Source organism: Equus quagga, chromosome 2 (assembly GCF_021613505.1).
Source record: "Equus quagga isolate Etosha38 chromosome 2, UCLA_HA_Equagga_1.0, whole genome shotgun sequence".
Taxonomy (NCBI): domain Eukaryota; kingdom Metazoa; phylum Chordata; class Mammalia; order Perissodactyla; family Equidae; genus Equus; species Equus quagga.
Genome location: NC_060268.1, coordinates 176,931,585 through 176,952,087, shown reverse-complemented (window position 1 = coordinate 176,952,087; position 20,503 = coordinate 176,931,585). Strand labels below are relative to the sequence as shown.

General features: G+C 50.2%; 1 protein-coding gene across 7 annotated transcripts in view; it reads left to right on the top strand.

Moving 5' to 3' along the window:
* CTBP2 (C-terminal binding protein 2) overlaps nucleotides 1–20,503 on the top strand; it is a 165,715-nt gene that overhangs the window by 105,973 nt on the left and 39,239 nt on the right. For 6 of the 7 annotated variants that reach the window (XM_046652648.1, XM_046652644.1, XM_046652650.1 and 3 more), the window contains one exon: nucleotides 6,686–6,845. The exons of the other annotated variant lie outside the window; for it this stretch is intronic. In XM_046652648.1, coding sequence (XP_046508604.1) covers nucleotides 6,788–6,845 — 58 coding nt within the window. In that variant the 5' untranslated portion in view covers nucleotides 6,686–6,787. The remainder of the gene's footprint in view (nucleotides 1–6,685; nucleotides 6,846–20,503) is intronic. 7 annotated transcript variants of the gene reach the window in all.

The window sequence follows — 20,503 nt, the reverse complement described above, 5'->3', positions numbered from 1 at the left end:
CAGGGCCTCCTAGTGGCAAGAAATCAAGAGGCCGACTTCTTCAAAATCTAACATTAAGATTTTTAAAAATTTAAGATCTCATCATTGTGATCTGATAACCAACTAGTTCCTCTGATGTCTGTTAGACATTTAAGTACAAGCACAATTCAGATATATTGGAAAAAGCAAAATAATCCAAAGTTGCCTTAAATCTCTACTCCCTACCCCTCCCTATTCCGTAGACTGTTTTAAAAGTTGAGCACAGGTTTAGCATATAACTTCCAGGTGCCGTCTCGTGGTGGCTCCCGCCTGGGTTGACCTCTAGGTCCAAGCCTATGTGGGCCATCAGTTCCCCGCACTGAACCACAGCAAGTGCGTGTGGTGCACAGTTTGTACCATGGACTGCAGACGCACCCTCGGGGGACCTTTGGGGCACTGGACTGGCCACCCCAAAAACCTCAGCATGGCCGAGCCCCTCCACAGGCATTTCAGATCTTTCTGATGTTCTGGATACTTCTCTGTGGTGTTTGCTTTCACTTGCTCAGATATAAATGTCCTATAATAATTTCTTGCACTCAGTATGTAACAAAAGACGAGTTGTCTGGTCAGGATGGAACTTCCTCTGTCCACGTTGAGCTTGAAGTTGCTCATCCCTTGACCCTGTTCAACCAAATTTCTCAGCTACAGATCAGAATTGTCATGCCACAGGAAGGAAGGGCCGGGAGATTGGGAAAGGAAAAGTTCATCTGTTTCGGTGATTCCTCAGTCTCAACATAATGGGAGTAAAAGGTGTCGTATCACACATCTTAATTTGAATGAAAGATTGCTTATTTGCTTTTATATTTGTTTCGTTTTGGTGTTTTCTTGAAAAATACTTTATTAAAGTGAGTATATTTTTAAACCATATTTATAAGTCAGGTGCTATAAAAACGTGTGAAGATTCTTAACACAGGAGTGTCTCCTTTTCTTCAGCGTGGGAAGACCAACACTTAATTTTCCTTAGGACACAAATAAAACAACCAATTAGGAAAATCATGAATTGTTTCTGCTCCAGTCCTCAGTTCTTGACGATAGCTTTTAGCAAGTGGAAACAGTTAGGATTCTTGAGTTTGGCATTTAACACCAGGAAATGTATTTTCACGTGATAACCAAGCAGGACGACTCACTCAGCGTTGTTGGCCAAGGGGACGTCTGCCCCCTCCTCATGGCAGCCTCTGACCTCACAGGACACTCCCACTGGCACTGAGATCCCACGTGCTGAAAGACTCGCTTTCTATGTTTCTATGACATCACAAGCTCTACGTAGAAAGATTTAAGGGACTTCACTTTTCACTTCTTTGTCTCTTTCAAAGCCCCAAAGAATATTTTGGTGAGAGTTAGATGGAAGGAATAAAACCACAGGCCCACAATCCCTTAGCCTTGTGTTCAAATTGTAAAAAGCTCTGAAAACTTGAATTCTTCTGTCACCATTTGGTGGCAGATTTTGACCTGGCCTGAATTGTGGAGAGGTTATGTTTTATATTCTGAATGTTAATCCAGTTGAGGGAGCATGCTCATCTCTCCCGGGGGAGAAATTTTAATGGTTGTCTAGGGGTCCATCATAATGGTGTAGGCGCTGTGTTGCCTTTTAAAAATCCAAATACCTCTTAATTCTGAAGCACGTTTGGCGCCCCCAGCTGCTGGAAAAGGATGGTGGACCTGGGCACACCACTCTTGATCCGTCCGTGCACTTCTGTCTGGGAAGCCTGCCCATGTTGTGTCAGCCCCTGGGGATCAGAGGGTGGGGCCCCTGAAACAGATTGAGGGCATGTGACCATGGAGTGACCTTGTCACCCTGGGGTTGGGCTGCTGGGCATTCCCTGGGGAAAGATGAGCAGCTCTGCTCCCTAGTCTTGCTGAACAGTGGACAGATCTGGCCCCAGGAACCAGAGTGAAGCTTCAGTGTTTATTGCAGGGTCCTGCTGGTTACCTCTAGAGCATGGGCTGCGGGCTGTGGGAGTGGTAGACTTTCTTGTGCTTCTTTTTATGTATTTGATTTCTGAACCTTATGTTTGATCTTTCCAAAAAAAACTAAATTTACCCAAAAGCTACTGAGTAAATAATCAGGGAACAGCAGTAGCTTAGACGTATACAAACTTGACTTCAGTAAGCTCATTTCCCATGACTGATCTTCCCCAGAAGTTTCATTTCCTTTCTTAAAGTGCAGTTTTCATAGTTTTGTTGTTAGTTGTCATACTGTCAACCATTTAACTAAAGGCTAAGCCAGTGTTTTTCCCACTGACCCCTGGCCCCTGTAGAACCTTTATTATAGCTGGATTTTAACTGGTTCTGCAGATATAGTTTACAAAGCACAACCCAGATCACCTCTTCAGAGGATTCTGCCCAGGTATCTTCCTAAAGAAGGAGTGTGTTCGGCTTCTGAAGATTTTGGAACCGGTTCTTTGGGGATAGCCTGAAGACCTGGGGCTTTATTTGGGATTAGGTGAAGAGCCAGAGAGGGTCTCCTGGGCAGTCATCACGGTGGGCCGGCATCCTCAAGGCAGTTAAATGGGCTGACCCTGCAGGTACACTGGATGGCACCCCAGCTGCAGGGGCCTTGCCCATGTCAGCAGGTGCTTAGTGTCGCCTTAGCCTGGATGGGTGGCGCCCTGCTAGGTCCCTCACAGGTTGGTAAATGAGCCTTCGACTGATCAGGAGAGCCTTGTAGGCTGTGGTGAAGGGGACCCGAGGAGTGATGTCAACCCTTTAGGCATCCCAGGCCCACAAAGGCTGAGACATTGTGCGCCAGTGCTGCCCGGCTGCAAGGGGCCTTTTTACTTGCCTTGGATCACCTCACTCTCTCAAACGGAAAACCCACCACCCTGCAGGTGTGACGACGAAATGCATTCAAGGGCTCCATTGGTTCAGAGAACTCCCGGCAGTCCTTGCTTCACTACAACAATGTTAATTCGTTAGCATATTGCAAAACTTGGGTTCTCTTTATTATCACAATGTTTAAGTAGATTTCCTTAAAAGAATTGAAAGCAATCATCGTGTTTAACTGGTTTTAGAAGAACTTTCATTTTGAAAGACATCATTGAAGACATCAATTACTTTGTATAAATTCCTTCATTTGCCTGATCTTTGTGAAGACTAGGAGCGGGCATAGAGAAACTGAGGGCACCTTAGGAACTTATTTGAGATCTTAAGAATGTAAATTACTGAGGCCTGGGTTTCTGCACACTATAGTGGTTTGGTCCCAGCAGCTGGGGTTGCTAATGGTCATTTAGTGATATTAATCTGCCCAGGGTTTAGACCCTGATGGATGAGGGGAACCTCCTGTTTCTCTTGCCCTGGCTCTTGGGTGCTTCTGTTTTGTGTTTGATATCCAAGTGAGTGGTTGTGAGTGAAGCGTTCTTCCTCCTTTCTATTCCCTGTTTTCTTCAACCTCACGTTTCTCTTTGAAACCCACATGGAACACACCTTCCACACCTATAGCTGCTTTCTAGTGTAGCCAGGAGTCTCCAAGTGGCAGCTTTCCCTTCTGCAATAAGGTGAAGCCACTGACACCACACTTTCAACCCCCATCTCATCACCAAGCTAATAAAGTGTTAGGTAGACCTTTCTGTGGTTTGTCTGTGATTTCAGTCTCTCTCTTTCTGGGGAGAAGGCATTGTTTTTTCTTGTAAGGTTTGGCATCAGTGCACCACAATTTCTACTTAGGAAAAGACCTGACTTTTGATCTCTCTTGTGTTTTGCTGAGACTGACCTCCCAGCCTAAGCCAGGGGAGTGATAGTCCAGGGGATATCTCACCAGAGGAAGGTGCGGGCGGTTCTCGGAGGCCTGCTCTTTGGCACCAGATGGTTTCATGCGTGTTCTCATCTGATCCTCACAGCCACTTTGGAACATCAGGAACATTATCCCCATTCTACAAACAAGACCCTGCCTCCGGAACAGCTTGTCCAAGGTCATTCTGCAAGCGGTTCTAGAATTCTTTCCACCCACAACACCACCACCATGATTTGAATTTTTACAGTTTTAGCAAAAGTGGGACAGGGGAACACATCCTCTTCCTTGTTTTTCTTCTCTGTCTGTACCTTTATGTATTTGTTGTTAAACATTGACTAGATGGTGTCAACTGATGATAGTGATGATAAATTCAGGGGCAAAAATATTCATGATTTATGAGTGGAGCCTGGTATAAAGTAAAGGCGGAGGTTCGCTTTCCTAGCAGGCACCACCAGGGGAGCCCAGGCCCAGTGTGGATGGCGGGGTGCTGGCATTATCAGTGTGGACACCAGCCGGAGACCCGCTGCTCACAGCTCAGCTCTGAGGAGGGCCTGTCCCTCTCATCAGGAGGAGGGTTATGTTAATTAAGTCCTCATAAATAGCTTGCTCCTTGGGAGGGCGAAGGAGGGAAATGTCACATTTCATAAGTTCCTGCTTCAGAAGAGATCCCGGGGGAGGGGATGGAGGCTGCAGGAGCCAGTGGTCATCACTGCCGTGAAACCCAGAGCAGACTCAGCCTGGTCGCCTTGCCAGTCTGAATTCCCTGTCAACTTGGCTGGTCTGAAACTGGGTGGGTGCCAGAGCTGAAGGGTCCCCACAGAAGGACCAGGACCAGCCATAAAGAGTCGCCCCCCCAAAGAAAGGCCAGATTTGGAAGTCAGTGGCTTTTTTTTTTTTTTAAATAAAGGGTGCAGACAATTTGTATAAGCTGATGCCTCATCTCTCTTTGATTGCATAATAGAGATTCTACTTATCAATTTTTCAGGAAGCCATCTAATTATACAAATTAAAATTCAAAGGAAAAGCAAAAAGAATGATTACTCCTCACTTGGGAATTGGAGGAGGAGGGTGAGACCCGTCTTGCCTCGGATGATGCTGCTGTCATTTTTCATCTCCACGGCACTTCACAAATAGTGACTAATTAATTCTCTCGTCCCTCAGCTAACGTGGGGTCTGTCATCTCGCCAGAGTCGAGGAGGGGCCAGACCACACAGTTGATGATCAGAGCTCGAGACCCAAGCACCGGCCGAGCTCTGGGCCGGCCTCTGAGTGTCTCTCATGGGCACAAATGCTCGGGTCCAGAGCCTCGTGGTCCCACCGGGACTCTCATCTCAGGTTTGCCTGAGTTATGGGAACTCCCCTCGCCTTTTGTGATCGCCTTTCATAAAGCCCAGCAAGAGTGAGACCAGAATTTTGCAAATGTGTCCACTACATGTGCGTCTTCTCGCACCTTCCACGTCCTGACCCAGCTTGCTCTAGATGACCTTGGTCTCCTCACTGGCCCAGGATGATCATCCCAGGTCTGGAAAGAGTTTGGTATCTCTTGGATGTTGCATTAATTAATCTATGTGATTAGAAATTGTGCTTTTTCCTAGCTCCTTTTAAAATAAAAAAAAAAAATCACCTAATTGTTGCCATAAATCTTTGGGGTGCTTTTTCAGCCTCATTGCTGGGAAATTAGCCGTTAACTACCGGGAAGTCGCCTACCTTTTCATAGTCAGACCTGCATTCTGACCTTTGATAAAGGAACTCCCAGCGTTTTGCGTAATTGATGACCATACATAATAACCCTCATTATTAACGCCGAAGCGTTTTTTTTGTCTCCTATTTCCCCTCATTTGCTGGATAACTGAGGACAACTTTTTCTGTGTGTATATCGTGTTGTTGTTAAAATAAGACTGCTGCAATGAGCCAAAAGCTGGGACGTTGGGGTTACAGATGATGATTTGTGGCCTCAACTGTTCATTGGATGAGCGGGAAATGGGAGTCAGAGCCTCCCAGTAGAGCCCCATGCTTCCTCCACAAGCAGGCTGGGCAGCAGCTCCTCAGATAGCATTCCGGTCTCCCTCTGGAGTGTTCCTCACACCCCAACCCAAATACGAGGGCCTTCCTCTTCTGCTTCCTCCATCTGCCTCACCTCTTCCTGCAGGACCGTGGGCACGCGTGGACAGGCGCGGCACGATTGCCACTGCCCAGCATCAAGTCCGGCAGCCTGGACACTGCCCTGGCCGATGCTGTCTGTGGCTCCCTCCAGATGGGAGGAAGGCTCGGGGAGCTGGCGCTGGGCAAGCCTTGGTTAGGTGGTGCGTGTCTTCCACTCCCATTCTCATGCACTGGGATAAGCGGCCTGTGTTGTGTTCAGCAGTGGCTCTGACTTGTGACCCCTGAAGGGCAGTTTTGGAAAGTTTCCTAAACCGCCGGGCAGAAGGCCTTGAGAAAGTCTATCGCATGGCCACAGCTGGGTGCCTGCATCTTGGTGCCCATGCGTCTGGGCCCGTCTCCCCAGCTAGTCCACGTTGGTCGATGAGCCTGCCCCCTTGTGGCTCTGCCTCTCTGGTTCCCAGAGATCCAGGGCAGGCCCCACTGGCTGTCGCTTGGTCTCTGGCATTGGAGTACAAATTGTTACAATTCAGGTTGGTCGGTAATTGGTGTTTACAGCCCTGAAGTTAAAAGCAAGAGGTCCAGATGCTGCTGTTTACAGCTTTCAGAAAGAAAAGACACTTGTCTTCTGCGTGTTGCTTGCTTCCTGTCACATGACAGAAGGCAGGAGATTGGTACAAGGGACCTGGAGCAACTCCCTCGCCCAGTGTTTGAGAGAGGAGAGCAGGCGCCGATGGCAGGTCCCCTTGTAGAAAGTGGCAGCGAAGTCCTGACTGACCTGTTGTCCTATGTCCGCAGGGTGTCCAGAGAGTAAGGATTCTTTTCTCCTTGTTTCAGGGTTCATAGTGGCGTAATGCCCGCAGACTCCTGCGAGTTCCCCTAAGTTCTTAGAGGACCGCTTTGCCTTTTGAATCAGAGAGTTGCAAAGTTCGATAAAGAATGGCCCTTGTGGATAAGCACAAAGTCAAGCGACAGCGATTGGACAGAATTTGTGAAGGTAAGAGCCAGCGTGATTGGCGGTTTTTAACCAAAGACACGTGGTCCCGCCCTCGAATCCTTTACCCGCTCACCTGTGGACCAGCTCGCCTTTTGGGCACTGGTTCTCTGGTCAGACTGTGTGTATCACACCCCCATCCTCCAGCCAGAGGCCCCCCGACCCTAGCATCTCTCAACATCAAGCCCCGTCTGCCGGTGTCATTGGCCCGTGGGCAGTAGGCCTGCCCTTCGTGTAGGACGAGCGAGGCCGGCCTGGGGCAGAGTGGGGTGTAGCTGGAGAGCTGGGGAGGGGAAGGAGGCCCTGAGGTCGGGTTCTTCCACATACCTAAGATCATTTTGCATATGAAAGACGCTGTATATTAGGACCATCTTTTTTTATTTCCTGAGGTTTCCGGACCTTATCTGTTTTGAATTAAGATATTTACAGCGATGAATTCCAAGATATTCCTGACTAGCCCAGCGTGGCCCCTCGTGATGTGTTCTCATCGCTGGTATCTTTGAAAATGTCTGGAAGTGGTTTATTCATGAAAGGAAAAATAAACATAATTAAAACCTAATGGAAACCTGGGGACGAAACTCTGAACTGTTGACTAAGCCCCCTCCTCTCCTAATTAGGGAGTGGGGAGAGCTCCCGAGCGCGTGGACCTGGGTCTCAAGTTAGCACCCCTTGCCACCCGGTGTCCGAGCTGCTGGCCCTCCGTGCTGCCAGGCCAGGCTGGCTCAGCGTGGCCACTGGTGACTTCGCTGCAGGGCTTGTCAGAGGTCATGGGGGAGCTGCCAGGGAGGGTGACACAAGCCGTCCATGTGGAATTGGTTGTGCTTTAAGTCAGTGTGGCTCAAGCCGCGTGGAGTGGAGGCGTCAAAGATGAGTTCTACTGTGTGGTTGCACGCCTCACGAGAGCACCGTGCTACAAGAGCGCTGGCTGTCCCCCCACCTCCCTGGGGCTCTGATGCAGGGTGAGGGGTTTGAGATTTAAGGATTTTTATTTTTAGTGTTTAAGATTTTTCAAACCTACAGAAAGATTGATAGAATAGTACAACCAACTGATATTCTCTTCAACTGTTAATTACAACTGTGATAACGTTTGCTTTCTTTTCATAAAGATGTAGATAGAGATATGCGTGTGTGTGGATGGAAGGATGGATGGATGGACTTTTCCAGAACCATCTGAAAGACAGTTGTAGATGCAGCAATTTACTCATAATTGCCTATGGCATGTATCTCCAACTGGGACCGTTCGTTTCCTGTGGAACCACAACGCTATAATCACCCCCAGGGACTCGAACCTCATTACAGTATTATGTACCTAATATAGACTGCAGATTCCTGTTTCTCCCACGCATCTGTTCATAGCTCATCCTAGTGGATCACTCTTCAAGGTTAGTACCAGGAACACCGGTGGGGCTAATCCCACCCCTTCAACCCTCGAACCCATGAACAGTGCTCCTGGGACAGTTGCCGTTCTGTATATTTTAATTTCTCAGTAGCCATTATCCAGATAGACTCACGACATGAGCTTACTCGGATGTAGCTCATAATCCACGATCCCAGATACTTGTTTGGTGCCCCGTTAAGTATAACAGCTGTTCCAGGATGCTCCGTGGGTGCTCCTTGTGTTTATAAGCTGCTTGAGCACCTTCTGTAGGTCAGGACGGGTGGTACCCAGTTCCCAGGTGCTGCCAGCGGGTACGGAGCTGGCGGTGGTTTGCGCCCAGAGACTCTGGCAGTCTGCTTTTCTTTATTTGGACTTTCCCTCAGCTCAGCTCTGTGGATTCCACTGTTTCTTCCTCCTGAAGGCCTCACGCATCTACATCCCTGGCTTAGGACTGTCACCAGTCTTCCTTTTATAAACCTGAACTAACTGTTTTCGAATGTTCTGCTTGGAAGCCCAGAGAACCCAGCACACCATTCTCCCCTTCCCACCACCCGCACCCAACCCCAAGGACGTCCTCTGTCTCTCACTGTTTGGTTTTATGATTTAAGGTGTGAAGCCACCCTGCCCTGCTGTAGCCACTCTGGGCTTGTTGAAACTTTGTCTTCTTGCCCTTGGTCTTTGGGAACACTAATTTTGCAGATTCTTCCCTCCTGCCTGTTGCACAGCCTCGGTGCCAACCCTGGCTGTGGACGCCCATGCCAGACGAGCCTCCTGACGCACACCAAGGTCCTACTCTCTCCCCCTCCCTCTCTTGAATGAACCCTTTTGCTCCAGCTGAGCGAGTCTGGTGGAATGATCCCTGCGAAGTTACTGCTTCCAGAATCACTGCCTGCCTTCCAAGGCCTGTCCAGCCCCCTCCTCAACACCTTCCACATCAGCCCTCAGGACCTGCTCCTCCCGAGCCCCAGTCCCCTTGTGGCCTGCTCCTAGCTGCTCTCCCCTCTGTGTCCTCCAAGTCGAAGCCGAGGGAACACGGAGTGGAGCTCCATCCTTCTTTGCATGCCCAGATCCTGCCTCCGGGTGCACCTTCACCCCTCAACGGGATGTCTCTGCTTGAGATTTAAGCACAGTACAGAGTTTACCTTCGCTTCTCATTAGCCACAGTCTTTGGGACTCCATCCAAATCGCTTGGAATAATGGTCTTTCAAGCTGACTTAAAAGCCAGATTTTAATTTTTTTTTTTAAAGCAGCCCTTCTATTTTGATATTTATCATTTGTTCTCTTGTTTCTTGATGCCTAGTATCAAACAGTCCTAGAATGCTCTGGTGTAAGAATTGCTGTGGCGCGGGCTCCACTGACACAGACTGGGCGGGAGCAGACTATAGTCTTCTCTTTTTGATGTATAGTTTAGGTCTGGCTTTTTCCCTCTGTTTAGTTTGCTGGCATAATTGACACATTGCCTTCGTGAACTGCACCCTTTCGAGTTGTAATACGTTACTGCATCAGGGCAGAGCTGGTTTGCTTTGCCCCAAATATTTGTTGGTCAGAGAAGAGAGCTTGCAATCACTCAGCATTGCAAAAGTAACCCAGAAAAGCACTTTCCAGAGTCCACAGTTTGTAATATCCCACAATCGCTTTGCTGATGACTTTTGTTAGAATATCTTACTGTGTGGTAGAATAGAATAAGTCACTAGACACCATCTTTTCCTGTGGCTGTTGAGAATGTAATTTTAAAAAAGGACATATTTCATTTTTACTTCATTTTGTTCAAATGTCTTACATTCTTAGAAAAATGGTACTGAGGATTATGTCAGCTGAGCTGTGGTAAGTCCTTTTCATAGCATAACTCAGGAGAGGACTTTCCTTTACTCTGCAGGAAAAAAAAATGATAGGACTGCCGTTTTATTTTTTTTGAGAAAGATTAGCCCTGAGCTAACTACTGCCAATCCTCCTCTTTTCGCTGAGGAAGACTAGCCCTGAGCTAACATCCATGCCCATCTTTCTCTAATTTATACATGGGACGCCTACCACAGCATGGCTTTTTGCCAAGCAGTGCCATGTCCGCAGCCAGGATCCGAACTGGCAAACCCCAGGCTCCCGAGAAGCAGAACGTGCGAACTTAACTGCTGTGCCACCGGGTGGCCCCAAGGACTGCCTTTTAAATAAACAATTATATTCAACATTCCTTACCTCTGGGATGTTCTCATGAGCCCAGAGAATAAAAAGAGGTGAGAAAGATGGGCCGGTGGGATGGATGTGGGGAAAATTGAGACCAAGAGCTGTCTGTTAAACACATAAATAGTAATAAATTCTGGGAATCTTTCTACATCAACTTTGTCACCCAGGAGGACAGGAAAAGTCAGAGAGAAAAGGCTACGTGGATGAGGTGGGAGAAGACTTTTCCCCCATGTTGTTCTGGTCTTCTCAGTGGGATGAGCTGGTCATTGTGAAAGTACGTCTCAGTGGAACGTTCCAGAGAAAGGTAATTCGTGGTCCTAGGATATGCAAGAAGCAGAGATGTCTAAGGTGCCAAGGTGGCTGAAGTGGGGGGGTGCGTCCAGGACTGCTGAGCGCCCCCTGCAGGGAACCTGAAGTGGGGCGGTGCGTCCGGGCAGCTGAGCGCCCCCTGCAGGGAGGTAGGGGGTCTTCACTGACTGGCTCACACCTGTGGGAGCCACAAAGCTGAAGGATTGGCCTTTCTTTCCCTATGGGGAGAGCATAGTCTACAGACTCAGTCCCAAATCATTTTGTCTTTTATTTATATGCGATTTGTTTTTAAAAAGCATTATAAAATCATTACTTGTGTTTTTTTAAAGCACTTGGAGCACTTTCTAAAGAAACAGTGTCAAGGCTGGCCATCTAGGTGATCCACAATCGCTTCTAATAAATATCTTTAAATAGCCCCAAAATGCGGATTTTAAAAATGGGATTCATAATGTTGCTATACATTGTAATTATATGTTTGGCTCAGGCAATTATGCACATTTCCAGTAATTATGTGATTAGTGATAATTACATTAGCTATGTAAATATACAATAGTCAACTAGACATGACTTAGAACTCTGTAGTGTAAACGAATGTACTGAAACAATGTGCTCATGTAAAGGATGGGTAAAGAGAGAGAGTGGTCAAGTTGAAACTTCACAGAAGTTATTTGCAAGGGATAAAAAGCCATATTTTGCCTATTCTGGTCATGGTCTTAAGCTAAATTTGTAACATCGGTCTCTCCCCTGGGGTGCCCACTGCCATCTAGGGACTGGGTTCATTGAATTACCCACACACAGGCAGGCCCTTCCTTTCTGCAGGGTGAGAATCAGGTTAAATGTTTTATTAATTCTCTGTTGTTACTCATCTGTGAAATGCAGACTTCGGCCTCTCTTTGCACTTGTTGATTCATGATGGGCTCTGTCTGCACCTGGCAGATTTCTTTAAACTCACCACGTTTCTGAAAGCAACATTTAAAAAAGCTGCTCTGCTTCCGGTTAGGGGTGGGGGTGTGGCACCGGTGGAGTCAGTGGCTGGGGTGTGGGTGTTCCTCGCTGTCTTGGTTTTGTTATGTGGCTGCTGCTCTGTCTCTCACCCCACCACAGTGGATCCTGTTCACCCCTCTGGTTGGTGGCACCGTGTCTGTGTCCGTGTTTCGGATCAAACCCAAGTGTGCCCTGGAGCGTCTGGCTTCTCTTCCAGCTCTGGCACGTTTCATCTTGGTCACTGCCCCTTTGCACAAAGACTGTCTGCTTCAAGGCCTGATAAATACCTCACCGGACCCAGAGTTCAAGGGCATCCAGGGCGAGTCTCCTTCATCAGAGGAGGCCCAGAGCACAGAGCAGTCCTGGCTTTGAAGCCGTAGACCTGCAGATGGTGCCCAACACAAATTCAGGGCTGTCCCTGGGCTTGGGTACGTCCCAACACAGCTCAACCTAATTACGAGTACTCGGGGAGGCTGTGAAAGCAGGGCCCTTCACTGCAGCTTCTTGCCTGCTTACTTTTTTTCACAACCTTACAAGTGGCTCACTGAGAAGTGAGACTCCTGCTTCTGACTGATTGATACTCAGTCCATCAAACCGTTATTTGATGAGCATCCTGCACATTGATGGACTCTCTTGCTAATAAATAAAGCTCAAGCTTTGAAATAAAGCGAGCTGTCTGTCTCCTGAGCAGTCTCAGGTGGCTTTCTGAGATTTGGCTCCCCTTCCAGGTCCAGGCAAGAACTCGACTCGGCACTACCAGCTGGCCTGTGAAGTAGTGGGAGGGGGACACATTCTAGATATCCACGTGCACCTGGTCACAGTGGCTCCCACACTTCCCTGTCTCTCCTGCCGTGTTATTCATCACAGGGGCTGGAAGGTCCATTGAGCTTGTTTCTGTCAGTCCTGATTGGGAAGATGCAGGTACCAAGAGGGTCCTTGCCTCCCTGTTCGCACCCTGGAATTCTTCAAGGCAGGGGGCTGCTCAGTCCTCTCATCTCCTGCAGAAGCTCTGCAGCCCATCCTCTGACTGTACCATCCGGGCCCGTGTGCTGAAACCGTGCACCGCAAGCCAAGGCAGTGTAGGTCGTGCGTGGGAGCATCTGATCCTGGGGGCTGTAGATCCTCCTTTGTTCTCTCGGTGAATGCCCACTGTGCGCTGGCCTTGCTAGTGAGGCGCTTGTGCCTCCCCGTGGGCATGGGTTCAGAGGCCGGGGAGGCCATGGGTAGGGGCTTTCCTTGTGATCATGTACACCTGTCATTTTCCTCCCTCACACCGTACACTCCTTGAGGGCGAGGACTAGCTGTCAGCATCGAGTCCTGTGCCCCGTACAGAGTCATACTTTGCAGGTCACTCTGTACCCTGTGTGTCAAACGAACCAGTAAGTGATGAATGGAGGAAGGACGCATCAGGAGGGACAGGGTCCATCCCCTTAAGTGAGAAAACCATTGGCTGACTGTGGGTTAATGCATTCCCCAGATTATTTTGGTGGTGTTCTCACCTTGATAAGTGGCACATTTCTTTGGACTAGGGACAAAGTGACAGAGGGTGAATGGAAGACGCTTTCTGGAGGTGGGTTATTTGAGCTGGACCCTGGTGGATGGAAATGATTGAGGCATTGCAAACAAAGGTGAGAGGAAGGAATTCTGGAATATTCTGAACCCAATAAAGATGAGACATAAAACATGGAGTGTGATGGGGTGAGGGATGGCAATGTCGAGGTGAATTGGGGTCACCTGAGATGCTGAGATTTTGCAGGAAGAGCTGTTAGTGGAGGTTTTCACGGAGAGGGGGGGAGCAGTGTTCACTGAGCACCTGCCTGGGGCAGAGCTTGTGCCAGGAGCTGCCAAGGACTCAGCACAGCCTTTCAAGGTACAGACTTGGTCCTGTGGCATGCCCAGGCCCTATATCCGAGCTGGGGTCGTGGCTCACACTTCCTGCTCCACTGGCACATTCAAAACATGCTGTAAAAGAGAATGGACTTTTTACCCATAACGAGTGGGAATCAAACCTAATTTTCATAACAACTCCCATTAAGTTTTATAACCTAGTCAAGAAATCGAGTCAGGAGCAACGTGCAAGCCTTTGTTTTTACTTAAAATGGCTAAATCTTGTCACAACAAGAAGGCTGGCACTGTTGCCAGCGCAGCTCATCTTGAAAGGGTTGGTTTCATTGTCAGGCTCCACCCGAGGTCTCGAGTTTTCTTTGGAGGGTTACACTGAGGATCCAAAGCCTCCGGGCTCAGGAATCGGGGGCAAGCAGTGGGCATCCAAGGGTGATTGGTGCCGTGTTGATCCTTTGATGACCAACGTGATGTCTGGACAACTCTGCTGGTTTTCTCTTTGTACCAGTGTCATTCAGACGAAGGCTGTGTCGAAACCCTGCCACATGTCCTATTTGCTGTTTCACCCCTGCACTTGGGATTTTCCCACCTCTGATCGAGATTAGCCAAGTACTTTGGGAGGTGACGTGGGGGAAGGGAGGAAGAAGGAAAGAAAACTTTTTTAAAGCAGGAAAGCTGTTTTTAAACAAATTCTAAAAGGTTTGACAGAAACAAACAAAAACCAACACAGCCTCGACACATTTAAAAGTAGGAAGTGGGATATCATAGACCTATTTTTGGCCGAGTCTCTGGAAAACTGTGTAACCCACTAACCTCAGCATTGTCCCCCGGGAGACGTGGCCTGTGGGAGGTGGAGGGTGAGGGTGCTCTAGTGGCTTCATCTGGGGTTCAGCAGGCACAGGGGAGCAACTGGGGGCGGGGGGTTCTTATTTCCACTTTCACTTTCAATGCTGTGTTGGTCTTGTGGCCCCAAGGACTGGAGGAGGACCAGGAAATGGAAGCCCCAAGCCGGGGTTGGCCTACCACAAAGAGGGCTGACCAAGGAACGCCCCAGAGTTGCCTCCTGAGAAGGAGCGAGCGGTTGATGCTGTCAGGGGACAGGCAGTGAGACCCGATGACCTTCACAGGAGTCCAGCCTTAGAAAAACAGAGTGAGGCTTAGCCCCGGGACTATGCTGCTACTTCCTGTTCTTTTCGAACAGATTTCCAGGTCATTGTGCTGATGAGAACTTGAGATGCCTGTTGGTGATTGGGCTGAGGGCTGCTCCGTGGAAGGGATTGCTGCCCATCCCTGCCTCGATTTTCCTCCCTGCTGGATCTAGATCCTTCTCTTAGGGTGGCATTCAGGTCTCAGCGGTTGTGAATTGATGCCTTTCGTGGCACAGGGAACTGAAGAATTGGCTCTGGGAGGATGTTGCTTTGAACCCTGAGGTTGCCATTCACACTGTTCTGCATGGTCAGCTTCATCTTCGGTTTATTTTGTCTGCAGGAGAATTTGGATTGTCTGTTTCTCAATTTTCTGTAGTGAGACTCTTCGCAGGATTAACAAGTTAAGTCTGTAAGACTCATGACTGTTTCAGAAATTGGGCCCATCTTGCTTTATTTAGTTAATATGAGGTTTTCAGAAAAGCAGCCCTTTCTAAACTACTGCAGTGTTCTTAAAAAGAAATCCATGGAGTGTTTAGAAAAGTGTGAGGCCAGTTACAGGTGTTTGTACCTAACACAGGAAAACGTCTGTCATAATATTTGGCGGATTGCAGAGGCGAGGCGAGGCTGCGTGAGTTTGGGTAGCTTCCAAGCGGAATGGGTTGGAAGTGGATGGAATGGAGCCCCAGCCCCCTGGGTGCAGCGCAGAGGGTGCTGCCCGCCCTGAAGCTTGTCTGCCCATGGCCGCGCTGCCCCTGCCGTTACACCTTTGGCGCCTCTCAGAAACCTGTTCCTGGCTTCTTAGGGGCTGTTGGGTACACATTCCTCTAGATAGTCCTGCTTCAGGTGCAGAACTTGAACTGACAACTAGATGTCCGAGAGCTGGGTGAGTCACCAGAGCTGCCTCACTAGAGAAGGATGTGGCACAGACGGCTCAAGGGCTCATCCGCATGTCTCTGAAAGGACGCGCCTGCACCGTGAGGGAGGCCTCTTAGCATTTACCCCACATGGTGTTGTGCTTTTTTATTACAAAAAGGAAGGAAAAGGAAATGGCGCGATGACATGACACTAAGGCGTGGGGCAGTCACCAGGCATCAGCTAAGGGCTGGGCTGGGGGCCTGGTCCTGACGGGAGCCCGGTGTACCCCATCCTGAGGGATTGGAGCAGTTGTCTGTTTGGGAGTTCCTTTCTGATACTCAAGTAGTTAATTGTAGAAGTGACATATATAATATTTGGGGGTTTGGGAAAACCTTAAGAAAATAACAGAATAACTTTGGTAATTCTGGTAAAAGGAGGTTCCCCTTTCCTGCCCCCAGCAGGGCAGAGCAACTCTGGCCAGTGCAGGGGACTCAGGAAAGCAGTGGGCTTTGGAGTGATCTGGATCTGGCACTCGTGGCCCTGGGCAAGGCGCCCAGCCTCTCTGGCCCCAGCATCTGGGGTGTGATACGGTTCTGTCTGCCTGTAGAGTCGTTCGTGGGTGGAACACCTAGAACGGGGCCTGGGACATTCAACAGATGTTCAAGCCTTCTGGTAAGGATCCCGTAAGAAAAACATGGTATCAAAGATGCCCTGTTTCTGGTCACCTCTGCGGGGCCAGGACTGCTGCTGTCTGTCCTGCCCAGCTGGTCATCTTCTCTGGTGGGAGGAGAGGTGGCAATGGCAGCAGCAATGGGGTGGAAACTCCACTGGGAGGGTTAAAAGGCCCCTCCTGGTCAAAAGCCCAAGACTGGAAGAGGGAGGTGACAAGGCGGATGTGGGCCTGGGGCTGCTGGAGGTTACCTGGTGTCTTTCTCGGTGAAGGTGTGTCCTGCTTGATCCGCCAGGCTTGTTTCCACGCAAACCCGTCTCTTTGTCTTCATTCGTAGCAGGGTTCCCAGTGAGACCGTTCCATCTTTATCTCAGCCCTCTCCTTTCTCTGCCCGGGTTCTGAACGGTGGTGCCCAGAAGAGGAGAAAACCTATGGAAGTTGGGCCTGCCCAGCCCGCCAGCTCCCTGGCCGACCCCCTGGCAGCCCAGTGGTGCCGGGAAATGATGCACTGTAACCAAATAGTGCTATTTCCATTTAGTTTGAGGTCTGTAACGTTTTCCTGTCCTTTTTGATGTATCTTCTAAGTGAACACATCCTCAGGCTTGTTGGGGAGATGTGTAAATATTGTCTTGTGTGTGGCCAGGCCTGTTTCCTCCGTCTCCCCTGCCCGGGCCATTCAGCCCGTGATTGCAAATGTGCCAGCAGAGGAGTTGCAGAAATTGGCGCCAGCAGACTTCTTTTAAACATGGAAACCCAACCTTGTGCAGTGTGGCTTGTTAAGTTTTCTTCTTTTTTCTTTTCATGCATCATAGGAGGTGGAGGAGCCTGAGGGAGGGTTTGGGTCTCTTCGCCGGCCAGGGTGTTTTTCTGAGATGACTTGATGGCCTGTTGGCATTTTGGGATCAGAAGTGGGGGCCCTGGTGTTTAACTAATGGACTCTGGGGTTCCTGGGCTGCATCTCGGAGCACTACTTGGGCTAGCTCCTCAACAGTCCATCAGCAATCACAGAAGCTGTGGCTTTAGGGGACCAGCACTCTTTGGCGGGGGGAGTCATGTTGGTTTAAACAGAGCTTATCCCGAAGTTTAATATGTCGATCGGGACATGGGGAGGTGGGGCAGGCACTGCCCTTGTGAACTGTCTTTCATTACTGTGTACCTCCAGTTCCTGGAAACAGACTTGTACCCACTCTCTTCTCTCACAGGTGAAACTTCTACTTCTCACATTAGAAGAAATTTTTTAATGCCTAGTATTTTTCTTTAGTTGAAGATTCCAGTTGAATCTTAGATTGAGAGAGATGTGAATGAATTCAAAACACTCAGGTTTAATGGCTGCAAATGTGCCCGTTACCTCATTTTAAAATGTCCTGGTTGTACACAGCCTTGGCAGCTCCCCGATGACCACCTTGCATTTTTCTTGTGCCTTCTTTGTCACGGGCGTCCCACAGTCAGAGGGGCAGAACCTGCAGCATTGGTTTGTACAGTTGCTTCTCCGGGACCCATCTATGTGGTTTTTGTTTTTTTGTTTTCTGCTTTTTCTCCCCAAATCCCCCCAGCACATAGTTGTATATTTTAGTTGTGGGTCCTTCTAGTTGTGGCCTGTGGGATGCCGCCTCAGTGTGGCCTGACGAGCAGTGCCATGTCCGCATCCAGGATCCGAACCAGTGAAACCTGGGCCGCCGAAGCCTAAGTGAAGCTCGCGAACTGAACCACTCAACCTCAGAGCCGCCCCCCATCTGTGTGTTTAAGGAAATCCTTTGATCCTCCTGTTTGGGCCGTTCCTTCATCTAAGGAACTGCTGTGCTTTGCATTATTGAGCTAAAGTCACTGGTAGGCTACATAAAGTCCTAATCCACGGGAATATGGAAAATCATCCGCAAGATCTAAGCCGGACCGTGCCTGCTGGAGTTACACTTTTCTTGAGAACAGATTCAAAGGAAGATGTCCTTCAGAGGCAGCCACGTCTCCTGGTTTTGCTTCGTAATGTTCGGGTTTAGTCGTAGAGCTCTATTACGGTCTTGAAATGATAAATTCTAGATCACACACACAGTGGTTGATTTTTTTTCCTGGCAGCATGAAGGGGTCTGTGTTTTACAATAATAAGGTGAAGGATCCATGCGGACTGGAGCAGTGTAACTCGCTTGATTCATAACCAAAGCCTCATCCCAGAGCCAGATGTCAGTGTTGGCGAAGCGTCAGGCTGCAGAGCTGGCCCACTTCTCAGGGCACCTTGTGTTCTAGAACCGTGTGTGAGACTTTCTCGTTTTATCCTGCCTGCCTGTTCACATTTAATTTGTTCCTGGCCGTGTGCAATGGATTAACATTTCATCAGGGTGGATTAAGATTGAATTGACATGAAAGCGGTCTTTTTCTATTTTCCTTCTGTCACTTTTAGGCGCTCCGAGGCAGGTCGCAGGGAGGCGCCTTTGGGAGGGGGAGGTAGTGCTCATCCCAAAAGTACCCTGGTGAGGACGAGAGAGATAAGCCAGGGCCTCAGTGTGACAATAATTCCCCGTTGTAGGTCGGGAGGCCTGGACGGAGCCGGCAGCCAGCTCCATCAGTCTAACGAGATGTCACATGGAACAAAAGCTTTAGGGGTTTTATTTAGCTCCTAATCCGCACGCTGAGAGAGCCGAGGTCCATGTGAGCACGCCAGGGAGGGGCCCCCAGCAGGCTCGGTGCAGCCTCCTTTCTGGGACTGAGCCGTAAAGAAAAGACCTCTCGTGCCACCGTTGGGGAGTGAGGCAAAGTTACCGTGAGTGTTGTGTTTTGTCTACTAAGGTTTCAGAGGATTAATAATTTAGGCCATACTTTGAAATAGGAAACCCCCAGTTGGTTGTTCCTGCCGTCTCGGAAGGGTTAGAATCCAGCCAGGTCTGGTTTTGATGTATGTAATTGAAGATTTATAAAGAGAGGCTTCCTCCTCTGCCTCGGCCGCACTCATCTTTTTTCCAATGCCGGTTCCCAGCAGGCATATAAATATTGGGCGTTCACAGAGCTGGGATGCTGCCGGGTGGTACGAGGGCCCCTGGGAGATCGCCGAGGCTCCGGGGAGGAGCAGCTCTCTGACAGACGGAGGCGGAGAGGGACCGTGGTATGAGCAGCCGAACCCCGGGCTGCAGGTTGCCGCCATGCCCGGGGCCGCCGAGCCCTGCCTCCCCCCAGAGGCCTTGTACCATTCGGGCGCCGGAAGGAAGAGTTCCGTTCCCGACTTCACCTTTTACGACAGCAGACAGGCAGTGATGTCTGCTCGCGGTGGCCTGCTGCCTCGGGATTACTACGGTGACCCGTCCGGAGCTACTCGGCCACCCAAAGAGCCTCGCCACCCTCGAGACCCGGGACTCGGCCACTTGCTGCCCAGTTACGGAGTGCTTGGCAGCAGAATGACGTGGGATCAAGTGCAAGGCCGGGTCCCTGCCCTGCAGGACACTGGTCACCTGTACCGCGATCCTGGAGGTAAAATGATCCCTCAGGGGCAGCGGACACAGAGCAGGGCCCCGTCGCCTGCGCGGTATGCAGCGGAGCTGGCCTATGGCCGCTACGAGGCCCCCTCCTACCCCTCCAGACAGGTCTACAATGACATTGGCGAGAGGCCTGCGGACTCGGCCCCCGCCAGACAGGCAGCCCCCACGTGCCTGGTCATGGACTCCGGCCCGGCTGCCACTTCCGAGGGTGGCCCAGGGGCAGCCCCAGGCACGCTGAACCGGGGCTACGGCCTTGCCCAGGAAAGTATGTGCTCCAAGGTGGCTTACGAGAATTGTGAGGCTGACCTGTCCACCTTCCGGGGACCCGGGGGCAAGAGGGCTGTGATGCCTGAGTTCCTGGCCCTCCTGCGGGCTGAGGGTGTGGCAGAGGCCACGCTGGTGTCACTGCTGCAGCAGGGCTTCGACTCTCCAGCCGTCCTGGCCACGATGGAGGAGGCGGACATCAAGTGCGTCGCGCCCAACCTGGGCCAGGCCCGCGTCCTGAGCCGCCTGGCCAGCAGCTGCAGGACTGAGATGCAGCTGCGGAGGCAGGGCCGGGTGGGCCCCCCGCCCCGGACACGCTCCAGCAGCTTCAGCCACCGAAGTGAGCTCCACAGTGACTTGTCCTCTCTGGGTGCCTCAGCCATGCAGCCCCAGCCTGTGGGTCCCCTGCAGGCGGCGTCCCCCCGAGCTGGAGACCTGGCTCGCCGCCCCTCCAGTGCACCATCCCAGCACCTCCTAGAGACGGTGGCTACCTACTCTGCCCCTGGGGTGGGCGCCCAGGCCCCCCACTTCCCCTCTAACTCTGGGTATAGCTCTCCTGCCCCTTGTACCTT